The sequence below is a fragment of the Zonotrichia leucophrys genome, chromosome 1A, assembly GCF_028769735.1.
Source record: "Zonotrichia leucophrys gambelii isolate GWCS_2022_RI chromosome 1A, RI_Zleu_2.0, whole genome shotgun sequence".
Taxonomy (NCBI): Eukaryota; Metazoa; Chordata; class Aves; order Passeriformes; family Passerellidae; genus Zonotrichia; species Zonotrichia leucophrys.
Genome location: NC_088170.1, coordinates 39524084 through 39539051, shown reverse-complemented (window position 1 = coordinate 39539051; position 14968 = coordinate 39524084). Strand labels below are relative to the sequence as shown.

At 51.1% G+C, this 14968-nt stretch overlaps 1 protein-coding gene across 2 annotated transcripts; it reads right to left on the bottom strand.

Annotated features, from left to right (window-relative positions):
- Positions 1–279: 279 nt before the first annotated feature.
- Positions 280–13471, bottom strand: MFNG (MFNG O-fucosylpeptide 3-beta-N-acetylglucosaminyltransferase). 2 transcript variants are annotated; one of them, XM_064732183.1, is made up of 8 exons: positions 12638–13471; positions 7967–8015; positions 7363–7465; positions 7122–7275; positions 5993–6078; positions 4576–4741; positions 3980–4065; positions 280–3137 (listed from the first exon to the last, which is right to left on the bottom strand). In XM_064732183.1, the coding sequence occupies exons 1-8, from the start codon at positions 12974–12976 to the stop codon at positions 3068–3070; spliced, it is 1053 nt and encodes a 350-aa protein (XP_064588253.1). In that variant the 5' UTR covers positions 12977–13471; the 3' UTR covers positions 280–3067. The 2 variants fall into 2 exon arrangements, with proteins under 2 accessions (XP_064588253.1, XP_064588262.1); XM_064732192.1 differs by having other exon boundaries at positions 280–3134.
- Between the last annotated feature and the right edge of the window lie 1497 nt (positions 13472–14968).

The window sequence follows — 14968 nt, the reverse complement described above, 5'->3', positions numbered from 1 at the left end:
GCTATGGTGTTGGGCAGGCAGAGGTGTCTGTGCTTGAAACCTTGAACTACACTTAATGTTGTACAACAGCAGGGTCATGCCAACACCCTTGACTTTGACCCCATTTTAGCCAGTAAAATATAAAGACCATGTCTCCATTCCTTTTCGTTCCTGGGAGAGGTTTTTTTTTCCATTGCAATGAGAAAAGGAAGTGTGAGCTAGAGAAAGGTAAAGAAATTTAAAAAAAAAAAAAAAAAAAAAAAGAAGAAGAAAATACAAATTTAATACACCCAATGGAACCTTTCCAAAATCTTTGTTACATCAAGAGAAAGAGAATAAAAGAAGACAGCCCCCTGAAAAGTTTCACATGAGATTGTTTCTCATTTTCCCAAGCAGCTAAACATTTTAATAAACTAGGAAAATGAGACTGTAAAACCACAATATCTGACAGCAAGCCCCAGGGGCAGGAACCATTCCTGAAACTAATTTTAACTCATGTTTTAACGTTGATCAGATTTCATGCGGTGAGCATCCCATTAAGCTGTCTCTCTGTTCTTAGAGAAAACCTGGTTTCTTTTGTCGACTCAGAAGCTATTTTCTTTCCAGCCTATTGTCGTCACAGGCATAGCAGGACTCTTCTGTCATTCATTTCTCTACAGCCCAAGAGATGCCCTGCCCCAGACATCTTCTCATCTGTTCTGTTTCCTTATGAGACAAGACATTTTCCACAAAAGTGGCACTTAACTGCTCTAGCCACGAAACTGAGTCTTAAACGGGTCCCCATGCAGCCACTCAAGGATTCAACCCATTAAACATCTGATCTTCAACCGTGCAAAAGGCACCAGGTCAATTCAGACCAGCTGAAGCCAGGATCCAAAGCAAGCTTTCAGTTTCTCTGCTTTGCTTTTACCCCAGGGAAGTGAAGCTGCTGTACCAGTTTCCTCACATGAATCGCATTTTGCTCTGATTGTCACCAGGACATCTACAGCCAGGACCAGCTTTTTACCTCAAAGTCTCTATTAACATCAGCTGAAAATCTGAATGGGGAAAAATGATATATCCAGGTAGTGTAGGTTTCTCTTGAAGACTCGTTCCTTCTCACAAAACCGTATTTCATCTTCTGGCTGTGCCCAAACCACTAGTCCTGTGGGGCAGGACTTCTTGGTGGTGCATCCCTCTTCCAATAGCTGTGTCCCTGTTTTGTGCCATGTGGATTCTTGGCTGGCATAGCCGTGTGAGCCAAGGGCTTTCCACAACTCAAGAAATGGTCACTGGCCTCAGCTCGCCCCTGTGCCTGCTCAGGACAAACTTCTACTTAAAGGCCTTTTGTGCAACAGAAGAAAGCAAGGCTGTGTGCTGCTGCACAAGCCGACTAAATGCCAGTAAGAATTACCAGGTTGGAAAACAGTTCCGCAGGCTCCTGCCCTCTGTTTTCTCCAAAAATTAAAGTGCTCGTTCCTTTCTAGATCCCCCTTTACAGAGGTGGAAGGTCTTTCTGACGCCTTTCCTTTAAACTTTGTGTGCAGTGTGTAGGAGATGCTGGTGCTTGGGGGTGGCAGGAGGTGACAGAGTGGCCAGTTTTCAAAACGGCAAAGCCACAGTGACAGTCGCCTTTGGCTCTTCCAGCCCACCAGCAGCAGGCTTAGTCACATCAGCAGCATCAAAGCTGAGCAGCTCTGTAGAGAAAGGGCATTTGTCCTTTCATCTGGAGATTACAGGATCTCTCACAGATCCCAGTAGTCTGTTTTGAAATACTCTTTAAAGAAAGATACCTGTTTGTGGCACCACCTGCCATTTAAAACAGCCTCTCTGCCTTCCAGGTTTCCTTGCAAAACCCTCCCCCAGCCACTTAACTGCGTGTACAAGGACAAAACGATGCTAAAGTTCATTCCCCAGCAAGGAACATTGCCCAGCTTTCACACTGGGCACTGTATTGAGAAAAGCACCCTTCACAAACATGCCAGAAAGCCTGTAACCAATTTGGGTCCACTCCTTCCCTCTGTTACGCTCAGCAGGGAGAGCAGGAAGGCAGAAAGCTGCTATTGGCACCTGGAGGGAAGCCCCACAGAGATAAAAAGCTCTTTGCCTTGCTGTTTCCATTCCATCATGACTTAATTTTTTTGGATGGGGACAGAAAAGATTATAAAGCCGTAACCTCTAATCCGCTCCTGAGAGCTCCTTCTCCATCTCTTCCTTCCTCCTCTCTTTCAGCCAGCTCTAATCCTTTATGTCTCTTCTCACAGATAGGAGCTGGACTCTAATCTCAGACGACAGGTTGGTAATTAGAGCAAGAGATTAGCCTGACCCCACATCAAGAAGGTAAAAGGAGAGGAATAATGCAGCACCGTACAAGATCAAACCTTCAACATTCAATGCAAGAACCATCCCCATCTCACTCAGTTTCCCCCTGGCTCCCTTACTCCATGCCCTCTTTTTTGTCCCAGCAGATCAGAGGATTCCTGATTCTTTGTACTTCCTGTCCATCTCCCCTCTGTTGAGCAAGGACTGTGCTTTTCCCGGATTCATTCAGCCCAAAAATGGTCACATTTTCCATTTCCGTAGACTTTGATTATGCAGAGACTCAACAGGTCTGTGGCTGCAAAGTGTGGGCAGTAGGGAAAGCACCAATATGGAGGAAGAGGCCCTGCTCAGAGAGCCTGGTGCAATGACATGATGCCTCCCACCAGGAGCTGGGCACCAGGTATGCACACACAGGGCCCTTCTAGTCCAGAAAGATGCAGCCAGGGCACAGCGCAGCAGCAGCAGCAAGTCCTCATCTCTGCTCAGATGCCCAGCAGTCATTATCCTATTCTTGTTCTACTCAGAAGGCATACTGCTCCCATCCCTTGCACATATCCCAACTCAGATGAGAAACTGATTCATGCGTCCAGCCCATCCTATCCATCTCTGGATCAGAACTTGTCTCTTGTCCTGTGTCACCAGTATTGAGTGAGGACACAGAAAGCCATCACAGCGCACCAAGACCACCAGGGCGAAGGTGAAATTGGGAGCACCAAGCTTCTTCAGTGTCCCACTCCCTGCAGGTGAACAGGTGTCACGGGGAGCCGCTGCAGCTGAGGCTCAGGCATCACCAGCCAACAGCCCGCAGGCACCAGGAGGTGTTGGGATAGAGGTGGCAGTGGAGGGACCGAAACCTGCTGGGGAGAAAGCAAAGTGAGGTCAGAGGACAGTTTTTACACCAGCACACAGCTAGAAGATGGAAGGCCTCTCCCTCACACCCCATTCCACATCAGGTGCCCACCCTGCACCACAGAGCTCAGGACTGTTTGCTCACTCTAAGGTGTCTTTTCTCAGCAAAGCCTCCCTCTGATACCCAAATCCAGCTCTAGCCCACGGAGCCCAAGCCCACAGCTCACCCTGATCAGAGGCAGGGATATGGGCACTGCACCAGCTCCTGCTACATGGTTCTGCTGATGCTCTTTTCATCACCTAGCTGCTTCCCACCCCTCCTATCTCCAGCTAGGATCTTCCTACTCATGCTCTGCAAATAACAACTTTAGGTTTGTTCACTCAAAGAGGAGAAGGTAAATCAAAGAACAGTTTTGTTTGCAGTCAGCCTGAAGTGAACCTTTTTCTTTTTTCCCTTCAGTTTTCTCAGCAAAGCATAAAATGAAAAAAACAAGCAGAATTTCCTTCCTTGAGTTTAAAAGAACATTTCTGTTCCTGTCCCTAAGGTAAAAGGTTAGCTTGTTCAGTCTCAAAATGGGAAATAAACAGCAATACTTTTGGCTTAGGCACTGTCCAAATAAAATGTTTTAAATGCTTCATTTCTTTCCACTCACCCAAAAAGGTTTGCAACATTTATAACCGTTCACAAATAGCTTAATGCTGGGGTGCCCCTCACCCAATAAGCCATATGACTGTAAGGTTCCTGTCCCTCCCTCTAGCCCTCCTGCACCCCATTGGGCTGCCTCCCCCTCCCAGCCTGTTGTCTGAGGGCTCACACAGCAGCAACACCCAGAGCACTCATGCCCCATACCTTGAAGGATCCTCCTGGGGCGAGAAGGGGCCGCTGAGCTCAATGACATTGAGTTTGTTCTCAAACACACCATAGCTGAGGGTGACCTACAAAGTAGCAGTGAGAAAAGAGTAGAGAGAATGAGATGAGTTCAGGAGCAAGGAATTTGCTGTGGATGACAAAAACTCCCATTCTAGTTCTTTCTCTGCCAGCTTAGCCTCTGCCTTCCACATCTCTCCTGTTTTCCTTCCCATGATGGTCCACCCTACTAGTCCTTTGCAAGGCAGAGAGAGTGCCATGTCAAAGGCCCTCTCCCAATCAATCATCATTTCTGCTTGTCCTTGTGCCACGTTCTCCCAGGGATGCCCTCAATCCTCCCATCACTCCCCCCTTCATGTGCTCCCCACCACTGATCCCAGGGCACTGTGACTGGCAGCTGTGCTGCAGGCAACATCTGCTCCTTATTTCAAAGATGCATTTGTCAGGAAAGCCTCCCCAGAAGAGCAGATGATTGATCCAATGCACATCAGTGCCATCAGTGGAACATCGTGCCTGTAAGCTTCCTGCCACTCCTCCTTCCTCACACACCTCCCTCTTGCTTCCCTTCCCCTCCTCACCTGCTGCATGAGCTGAGAGCTGGGGATGAGCTGCAGGTTCTCCAGGTGGGAGTGGAAGAGTGCATTGGGAATCAGCTGCCCACCGACTTTGCACTCGATGATGTAACCCACAGTGCAGTCATCCGGCAGGCGGATGAGCTCCGAAGTGCTCAGGAAGTTCCTGCCACTGGAAGAGAGTAGGGCTGCATGGGTTAGGAAAAGGGTAGGGGCAGATGTAGGCATCCACTTGGGCAGGAGATTACTGAAAACCAGAGTAAATCCTGTAACCAGGCAAGAAATCACTGAGTTCCAGCTGTACATACTCGGGAACAGGCTTGCTCTTTCACCATTCCCAGCCATGCTGTCCCTGATGCATGATCCACGTCCTTGGTAAGCTGATGCAGAGAGCTGACAGACTTCACTGAGTCATTTCTCCACGTGTTGGGTGAAGTGCACTGAGCCCCTGGGGGTCAGACAGGCCACCACAAGAGAAACAGTGGGAGCACACAGCAAGGTCCAGGGGGAAGTGAAAACAGGACACGCAGCTTGGATAAGCCATCTACACCACATACTTGGCCACCTTCTGATGACAGACTATAACCAATTTTAAGGCTTCGGGAACTGGAATTATTTACACAGTGTGAGGCACTGTCTACTACAACAACTCCCAGCAAACCGAAATGTGTTTTAAGCATTTTAAAAACAGTAGTGGCAGATTTTATGCCAGGTCAGGCATTGTCTATCTGTGCCACTTTCACTTTACCCTAGATCACAGATCATCCTGTTGACTGGGTCTACCATAAAATACCTATTATGGGATTTGGCTAAATCAGCCACCTGGTGTGGATCAGATCTGTTCTTCTGGGTACGCTCAGATCTGGTTAAGGCACAGCCAATGCCCACCAGTGTACGTGCCTGGGGTATAACCTAGGGCATCACCTTGATCTAGGCAGGGATAACACCTTGGGACCTACCTCTGTTCTCCATGCATCAAGCTGAGGAAATGACAGTGGACACCTGAGAAGCCAAAGAAGGTTTAGGGTGAGGGAACATAAAATTAGCTCAGGAGGGAGGTATGGAAATCTGGAAAGAGGAAGATGAAGGGGAGATGAGATAGGCAGATGGGAAAAGAGTCACACAAAGCTGAAAGGGATGGGAAGGAGTGTGAGGAATAACCAAGAGCCTTAAGGAGATGGGGAGAGAGGAGTACATCATCCTGTGACCATGTTTACTGATGTGCCTGCTCTTGCCAGTTTTCAGTGAGTTGGCAGACTCACCCACTACATCCTTCCTCCAGTCTCACATCTTGCAGACGTGCAGCACGCGGCACTCTGCACCTTTGCAAACGCCACATGCACAAATCCAGGGCTGACACTGCCAGGAATTAATGTGCAGCCACGTTGCTCATCCCCAAAGGCTCCCACACTCCCCAGCTCACCTGGCCCAGGGCACCATCTTCCTTGCCAGCTTGCGGCTGATGCAGAACCCAGCCCCTCCCGTGGCAAACCAGAAGCGCACGGATTTCTGGAGAGAAACACCAGAGAAGATCAATGGCAGAGGCTCAGAAAATACCACACTCCCAGAGGTGGGAATGCTGGAAACCCAGCTTTGATGTCAGGACAAACACAGCCCTATTGTCACCCCAGCCCCCTGACTGCTGCCCAGAGGAAGGACTTTCTCGCAGTACAGCATGGATTTTCACTTCCTCATAACTAGAACAGCCAGTTGCTCCTGCTGGCAGCAACAGGTGGGGTGCCTAGGGCAGGCTTTTGTCCTGCCAGACATGTACCCAAAGGCAGAGCAGCAATGTGGGACTCTGCCCCTTGGATGATCAAATTTAGCCAACACCTTACAGCCATGTATAGACAAGATGGCAAGTCTTCAGCTGTTGTCATTCCTCTTGGGAACTGCAATAGTGTGCTGGTTTTGGCTGGGGTAGAGTTAACTTTTTCATAGTGGCTGGTGTGGGGTTGTGTTTTGGATTTGTGCTGAATGCAGCGTTGACAATACAGAGATGTTTTTGTTATTGCTAAGCAGGGTTTACACAACAGCCAAGGTCTTTTTTGCTTTCCTACTGCCACAGTGGTGAGGAAACTGGGTGTGCAAGGGAGGTTGTGAGGAGACACTGCCAGGACAGGTAACCCCAGCTGACCAAAGGGATTTTCCAGCCCATATGACACCATGCTTAGTCTATAAAGTGTGGGGAGGAGGAGGAAGGGGAGGGACATTTGGAGTGATGGTGTTTGTCTTCCCAAGTCACCATTACACGTGATGGGGCCCTGCTGTCCTGGAGGTGGCCAAGCACCTGCCTGCCTGTGGGAAGCAGTGACTTAATTCCTTGTTTTACTTTGCTTATGTACATGGCTTTTGCTTTCCCTGTCTTTATCTCAACCCACGAGTTTTCTACCTTTTGCCCTTTCAATTCTCTCCCCACTCCCTCTGGTGGGAGAGTGAGCAAGCAGCTGCGTAGGGCTTGGCTGCTGGCTGGGGTTAAACCATGACAAATGTGAGCCAGAGCACCAAAACACCCCACTGCCCCCAGTCCACCTCACTGCCCCAGGCTGTACCGTCTGGTTGTTTGGCAGCGTTTCAGAGGCCCAGATGGGTCGGTTCAGGCTGGGTTTGCCCAGGTAAACATCCCGTGTCTCCGCATAGGAGGACAAGAGCTTCAGGAGCGCCCCAGGGTTCAGGTAGTTGTCATCATCCAAGTGGCAAAACCAGCTGGGAGTGACAGGAAGACACAAGAAGTTTGCAGTAAGGAGGGTGCCTCTTGCCCTCGGGGGTCCCCCCACAGCAGCCCTGCCCCACCTCAGGCCGCTGGCCAGGAAGGCGTCAAACTCTGCAGCCATCTTGCAGGACAGGGCCAGGTGGCTGTGCTCGGCAGAGCAGTTGGTGAAGATCACACGGCCACCTGCCAGAGGAGGGAAAACTCAGAGCCAGCCCACTTTGCATGGTCACAGGGAGGACATCTGGGCAGGAGGGAAGGGGTTTGTTCACAGTCAGTGTCCTCATGCCCCCCCAAAAGGCATCCAAGCCCATGGAGACACGGGTTCCACTCCTCCCCCTACCAGGAGATGAAACATGGACAGAGCCAAGCAATTTGGCCAAGACTAGAATGCCTGCCATCCACACTTCCACCCTGCCCACTGCCAACCATGATGCAGAGATTGAGGGGCTCTGTCATGTGCCACTTCTACCCAAGGATGCTTTAAAGCAGACAGCACCCTGCCTCCAGCTGGCTGTATGCCCTGTATGCCCTGGCTGTAAGCCAGCTACACCAAACTATCACCATCACAGGACACAGCAAGGGGCCTGTTTCATTGGGCAGGGCTGGTGCAGGACAGCCAACCCTCACACCAGTCTCCCCTCAAGGCCAGGACAGCTCAGGGGCTGAAGGTGGATAGGTCATTACCCATTCTCCTTTTCAAGGCATCATCTTCTTCATCAGTGAAGATGTAGGTCTGGGGAAACAAGGCAAAGAGATTACTCTCGGGGATGGAGCTGGTGCTGTTCCTAGCTGCCCACTTCTTCCTCCCACAGCTGGACACACTTGACATGGTTACCCCCTCCATGCTGTGCTGCTGTACCCACTCCCAGGCAGCAGATGAACAGAAGGATGGCTGTGCTCCCCCTTCCTACAGGGCACAACCATCAGTACTTGTGTGGTTTCGTTTTCACCCCCATTCCCACTGCCTTGGGAACAGGGGACCCATGACACTGAATGAGGGGGCAAGGTAGCCCTGGATTAGGTGTCAGTGGTAGAAAAATTAAGGCATTGTGGTTAAATGATGCTTGGGTTAAAAGAACATCTGCTTGTGTGTGAAGTGTGCACAGCCCCCTGCCACCTTCTGCCCCCTCCTCCTCCTTTTCCTCCACTCCCAGGCTTCTCTAATCCCCCTTGCTGCCATTATGTGGCACAGCTCCCCCTGTTCAGAGCCAGGCGAGGATCAGGGCTGGTGGAGAAAAGCTTTCCTCAGGCAGAAAATGAGCTTTCATGAAATGAAAAAGGAGTCGCGAGCCATAAACAGCCTCCCCACCAGCTGCCCACAGGCTGGTTAAACACAGCACCTGCCCAGGCACAAAGGGAACAAGGCAGGCAGACAGCAGCTCCAGGAGCTATCACTGCTCCCAAAGGCAGGCAGACACGAGTCTCTACATCTCCCACACCCACCCAGCATGTGGGAGATATCCCTATCTGGAGAACATAGCAGGAGAAAAGTTGTGTATGTGAAAATAAGGCAGTGAAGGACCCTCAGAGATACGTGGCACAAGCAGAGACAGCAGGATGGTTTCCTGATCTCAGATGGATGAGCTACAGGCTCGGTGAATTACCCTCTGAGAGCTGAGCTCCAGCAATGGAGCATGCACACATTCCAACCCCACCCCACCAGTAAAGTCTCTTAGTTAACACCACTTTCAAGGGTTTCATGTGACAAGCAGCAATTAGCCAAGTCTCAGGTGAAGGAACTGCTCTGGATCAGGGGACCACATCACAACCTTCAGGCAAGGCAGGGACTGTCAGCAGCACAGGATTTCCCTGGCCAGCATGTCAGAGTTAGAAATTTCCACTATCGCAAATATTTCCAACTTAAGAAAAACAAAATCTGAAGCCATTGAAATTTTCTGACATTTTCAAAAAAAAAAAAAAAACCCAAGAAATATTGTTGCTGGAAATTACTTGCTTACAGATATAAAACCAACTTGATATCACGTGTCTAACAAACATCACATTTGACTTAAAATAGCAAGATGCATCTTTTTCAAATTTTCTACTTGTAAAAATATTCTGAGGTTCCCAGTTTTCTCTTGATGCAACATGAGAAATGTTGGGGGTTTTTTTGCCGAAATCCAACACATTCCTGTAGAACCCAAGGATAAAAGTGCACTGTCACCACAGGCAACACCAGACTGTCCAAAATAACTGGGGAAAGGGAAATATGAGTCTGGGGACCAGGCAAGTCCAATTTTTCTGGCACTTTCAAACTCTGATCTCCATGGCACACCTGGCTGTGCTCAAGAAGTGCAAAAGAAGATCACAATAGCAAATGCAGCTGCCTCCATCCTCGTCTCACCATCCCTCACACACCTGAGGGTGGGAAACACAGCACAGCAGGTGCTGCCAGAGATGAAGCACAGAAAGTATCTCTCCATTCTGGAGTGGAGAAGATGTCTGTGTAGGAAAGGATGTCTGCTGGACAGCAGCGCAAGCAGTGATAAGGAGCCACTGTGTCAAACAGCTTTTTCTGGCAGCTCTTCATGAACAGAAGAGCCCAGGCAATGGATAAATGCTAGACTTTGAGACCTCCTCACCCCAAATTAGGGAAATAGCCTAGCAATAAAAAAGTAGCACAAAGGAATCAAGATGTGGAACCTGACAATCCAGGGCCATGTTCATCGCCTAAGCTCCCAGGGTATCCTTCCTCTATGAAGAAACCCTCTCCAAAATGCAAACACATCAACAGGATTACTGTTGTGTCCTGCACAGAGAACAGATTCAAAATCTGGGGTGCATTCACATCACTGAAAATCTGAAAGCCAGTTCAGGATGGGCCATTCAAAGGTTTCATTCCCACTGGCTGGGTGTGTGGGCTTCTAAATGGAGGGGAAGTGCTAGAAACAGCTCACATTACCAAGCCACACCAGAAAGCTGGACTCCTCTCCATCAAAACTACTGGGGCCAGGAGTGTAAGTCACTCCAAGATTCTGTCCAGCTAAACAATCATCAGAACCCCCACTCCTATTTAGATTAAGCTTTTGCTGAGGAAAAGGCCTTTCACTAAAATGGCTTTCACATCAATCTCCAGTGGAAAGTTTGTCATGGATCAGTTCTCAGGAGGCAGAGAATGGTCCAGCAAAGAGTGGCCATCTCACACTTCCCCATCTCTCACCAACTGCATGTCTTCAGATTAAACTTCAGAGCAGTTTCAGAGACAATCTCTCTCTTATTCTCTACCCCAACAGAGTCCAACACAGAGGATTTTTAATTCAGCTCCCATACAGTCTGTCCTTGCCATCAAAACCACAGCTGTTCCTGCCTCCTGTTACAGTCACCTAAGCCTGACCTGGGAGGTCTGGGTTGCTTCCTCCAGGAGGAAACCATGCAGGTATCCTGCTCTGAAGCCAGGCTTGGAATCAGCAACACAGCCAGCTGCTAAAATTTCCCTGCTGGCCACTGGTGGAGAAACACTCGCTGAACTGGTCTCCAGCCATGACTGAGGGCAAGTGAGACAGTAAGAAGTTGGATCAGCCCTAGGAGAAGGCAGCCTCTGCACATCAGGACCTCTGAGACCTGAATTTCTCCAGGACTGGTTCCTAAAGCCTATGTCTCTCCATAAGGACTCAATAACAGGAGGTCTGGTGTACTATTCCTGTCCCCATAACAACTGAATGTCCTTTGCAAACTGAAAGCTGTCCTTTTTTTTGCTAAGTGAGGCTTTCTATATTGTCAAATTTTCAAAACTAACCATTTCCTGGAAACTTAAAAAAACCCTTAAACAGGAATATATTAAAAAAAATGTTTTTGACTTTCATGTACTTCTCTTTACCTCCCTTTCTGCTCCCACTCCCCTTCCCTCAAAGTCATTTTGTAAAAAAAAAAAAGAAGAAAAACACAGAAAATTGAGGAGGAAGAAGGAAAATATCAAGCTTGCAACAAAAATTGGTAACACTGAAAAAACTCTGTTTTAAAATGAGTGACACTCCCATTCTACGCCTTCCTTCCTATTTCTCTGCTCAGTCTGTGTAGCTTTCCAGAGGCTGGCAGCAGCATGGAAAATTCAACACCTCTTCCAAGGTTTGGACACCACTTGCATTCTAGAGGGGATCAGATGAGTCTGGGGAGCTAGTATCTAATTCCTGTCATCAGCAGAACAGCAAGGCACTGATTTGTCAAACAAAGGAGGGACGGGTGAATTGCTCCCTAACAACCCACTGGCAAGGCCCCACGAGCAATATCCTACTGCCAGTGCAGGCACGTGGTTGGGTTTGGCTTCTCCAAGGAGCTGCTGGGCTGGAGCCGGCTGGAGAGGAGAAGTGCCTCTGCAGGAGGAAGCAGGGCATCTCAGACACCGAGAGGGACACGCAGCCACGAGAGGAAGCGTGCTCAAAATAGGACTTGGCTTCCTGTGACGACCGCAGCGGGCCAGACAGTTGCAGCACCACGAAGTGGAAAACCACCCTTACCCAGCAAACCCTGCACTGCTTCAGGCACTCTCCTACCCAGCATCTCCACCCCCGTCCCCCTTTCTCACTGGGGCCTGGATTTGCTTTATAGGCACCCATCACACACAGTCAGAGGGAAAAAAAAAAAACCCTTCAGGGCAGCCATAGGATTTCTTCTTTCCTGAGAAGCAGCTCTACAAGGGAGGGAGCAAAGCACGGCACCTCTGGGGAGTGCTCCTGCCCACCAGTGAGCCAGCCTGCACAGCACCACTAATGTGGTGCCCTGCACCAGTTTCTCTAGCAGGAAGGAAACTCTCCAAACTCTTTGAGCAAAGGATGGAAACATTGGGCCCCCAGTTTAAAAAAAGAAAAAAGAAATAGTCAAAAATACACCCACATCCTCTCAAGATCATGCACATGAAGGCATCTGCCCAAGAGGGGAAAGTATGGACTGTGCTGATGTGCTGGGGGATGAACAGGGCTCACTACAGGAGGTCCTCCAGGAGCCTGCCTGCCTTGTTCTCTTGCCCACTGCAGTGCACCTTTCCAGGGCAATGGGTGCCCAGGCAGAGTGTAGGCATCCTGACAAACGGCCTGGGGAGCCGGTCAGCTCCAAACCCAACAAACCCATGGCACCAGGAGAAATGGAAAGCCACCATTTCGTACAGACACAGGCTGGTCTGTGCATTCAGTCTGGCATGGCATCTTCACCAGCCTTTCCCTGTTTCATCAGCTACTGGTGAAACATTTTGCTGAATAGCATCTCCCTTTGAATGTGAAGTGAGAAATAAGAGAAAATGAGGCAAAGCACTGAGGGGCACCATGATGCCCAGCTTCCCCTTCTTCTGGCTTTTATCCCCTTGCCCTGACACCCCTGCCCCATTACTAACACCTTCTCTCTAGTCAGAATCCACACACTCACCTGTTTGTTGGCCTGGGATATCCACGTGTCCAGGAGCAGCTCCATCCTGCTCCGGTGAAACCTCTTGGTTGTCTTCACAGCTATGAAAATGTCCCCAAGCGTCAGGCTTCCCTCACTCCTGTATCCCTCCGGAGGATGGAGTCTGAGGTCCGTCTGCCCCCTGCCACCGGCTCCCTCTGGGCTCCCTTGGCTCTGTTGCTCTGGCTTCTCCAACATCCCCTCCCCGATCCCTGGGTACTGAGCCGCCTCCCGAGCCCCACGGTGCCGCATGGAGAGGAGGGCCACGCTGGCAAGGACGACTGCGGCTCCAGAGACACCGCGGAGGAGCCGACGGCCCATGGCTCCCGAACCGATCCTGCCGCAGCCCGTATCCTCCCGAACGGGGACAAGCTCTGCTGCACCTCCACGTGACGCTGCCTGCTCCTCTCGAAGCCTCCGAGGGGGCAAGATTTGTCAAGAGCAGGGTCTGAACGGACGTGGTCGAGGAACAGGGTGGGCAAAGACCAGGAAGCCAAAGAGTCAGCAGAGCCGAAGGATCCCGCTGAAGCAGGGGGGGTTTTCACAGACTACGGAGAGCTCAGTGCCCCAGCGAGGCAGGGACACACGGCTGGAAGACACTCCGAGGTGACAGCACGTGGCTGGCACAGCCTGCCAGGAGGAAAGCGAGCATCCCTGCTTCCGAGGGAGAGGCTGCGTGTCCCAGGCTGGGTGTTGAGGGGGCGGCAAAGGAGATCAGAGCCATGAGGGGGAAGCCCGGACCGAAGGCATCAGAAGACACCAGCGCACGGGGGCGAGCCGGCAGCAGGCAGGCGGAGGGACGCGGTGCAGTGTGCGGCGGGGCTGATCGCCACCTGCTGCCCCCCGCAGCCCCTGGCCCTGCCAGCCCCTGTTCCTGCCAGCCCCTGCTCCCCCCGCAGCCCCGGTTCCGCCTCCGGGCACGGGGCGGGGCGGCGGCCCCGGGGAGGAAGGATGGAGCCGGGGGAGGCCCGCGTCTGACAGCGGGTTTGCCTCAGCAGGGCAGCCCCGCTCTGGGACATCTGCGAGGTGACAAACGGCAACAGGAGGACAAACCTGTTGCCTGACTTATTTCCCCGCTTCTCTGTGACAGCTCGGCCCGATCTCTGCAGGCATGCTCATCCCCCTGCTCTTGAGAGAGGATGGGGACGGTGACACTGATGTGGGCTCTGGTGAAGTTAAGGTGCGAGGTCCTCTGTGGTTCTTGCAAAGAGCGATTTTTCCCCAGGAATTCCCTTAGCCCCAAACTTTTCCTATGGATACAGGTCTGAATTTGCTGCTCCTGCCTTTCAGTCCCAGCTTGCCTCCCAAAGCAGGATCGTATATTCCCTGCTGTCCCTCCTGCCGCCACACCCCAGACTCTCAAACTGGGGTGTGGCCCTCACTTCTGACACCCATCTCCCTAAACCATGACTCTGCTCCAGAAGGTCCCTTTTTCTCTGCCTCCAGCCCTGCAACCCCCACTAGGATATCCAAGGACATTCTGCTGCCCAGGTGGCTGCAGAACCAGTGACATTCACAGGAAGAGGTGCACCAGCAACCAAAAGCATGAGGAAGGGCGTACTGCCTCCCTTCCAGCTGTAGAATCACAGAAGGACTTGGGCTGGAAGGAACCTTAAAGATCATCCAGTTCCAAGTCCACTGCCATGGGCAGGGACACCTTCCCTACATCAGGTTGTTCAGAGCCCCATCCAACCTGGCCTTGAACACTTCTGGAGGATCACAGGGTGGGGGCAGGGGGTGCAGTGTCACTGCTGAGTTTATATCCCACCCAGGTCCTTGCCCCCTGCAAGGACTGCAGCCCCTGCAGGGCTGAGCTCATCCATTTCTCCCTTGTGGTTTTCATGCTATCCAAGATGTTGCTTTCCTTTCCCAGGGAAAGGAAAGGGAATGTCCTCTATCTCTGGAAAACCTCAGAGACCTGCAGGCACAACAGCAAAGTGGCACCTCCAGCTCCCTCCTCATCCCCCACCTTCACCACTGGTCTCCCCTGAGCCACCTTCACTTCAGCCCTCTGGGTGCCAGCAAGGGACAGGAATATCAGAGGATAGAGACAAGGACAGAGACCACCATGGAAGGTAAATTTTGGGGTGAGTGCCACAGATTGCTGCATGCTTTTGCTGGTTCAGTTAGACATGGGGTAGGTGACCATGCAGTCCCCTTCACACTACCTGCAGGCCACTTTACAGAGCAGCCAGAGAGATCCAGAGAGACCACCAGCCCAGGAGGGGGGATGATATCCATGCTCCCATCTCAGCTTCCCTGTGCTGCGAGCGTGGGGCAGCTCGGGAGGGGAGGGGAGTGCTCTACATAAGC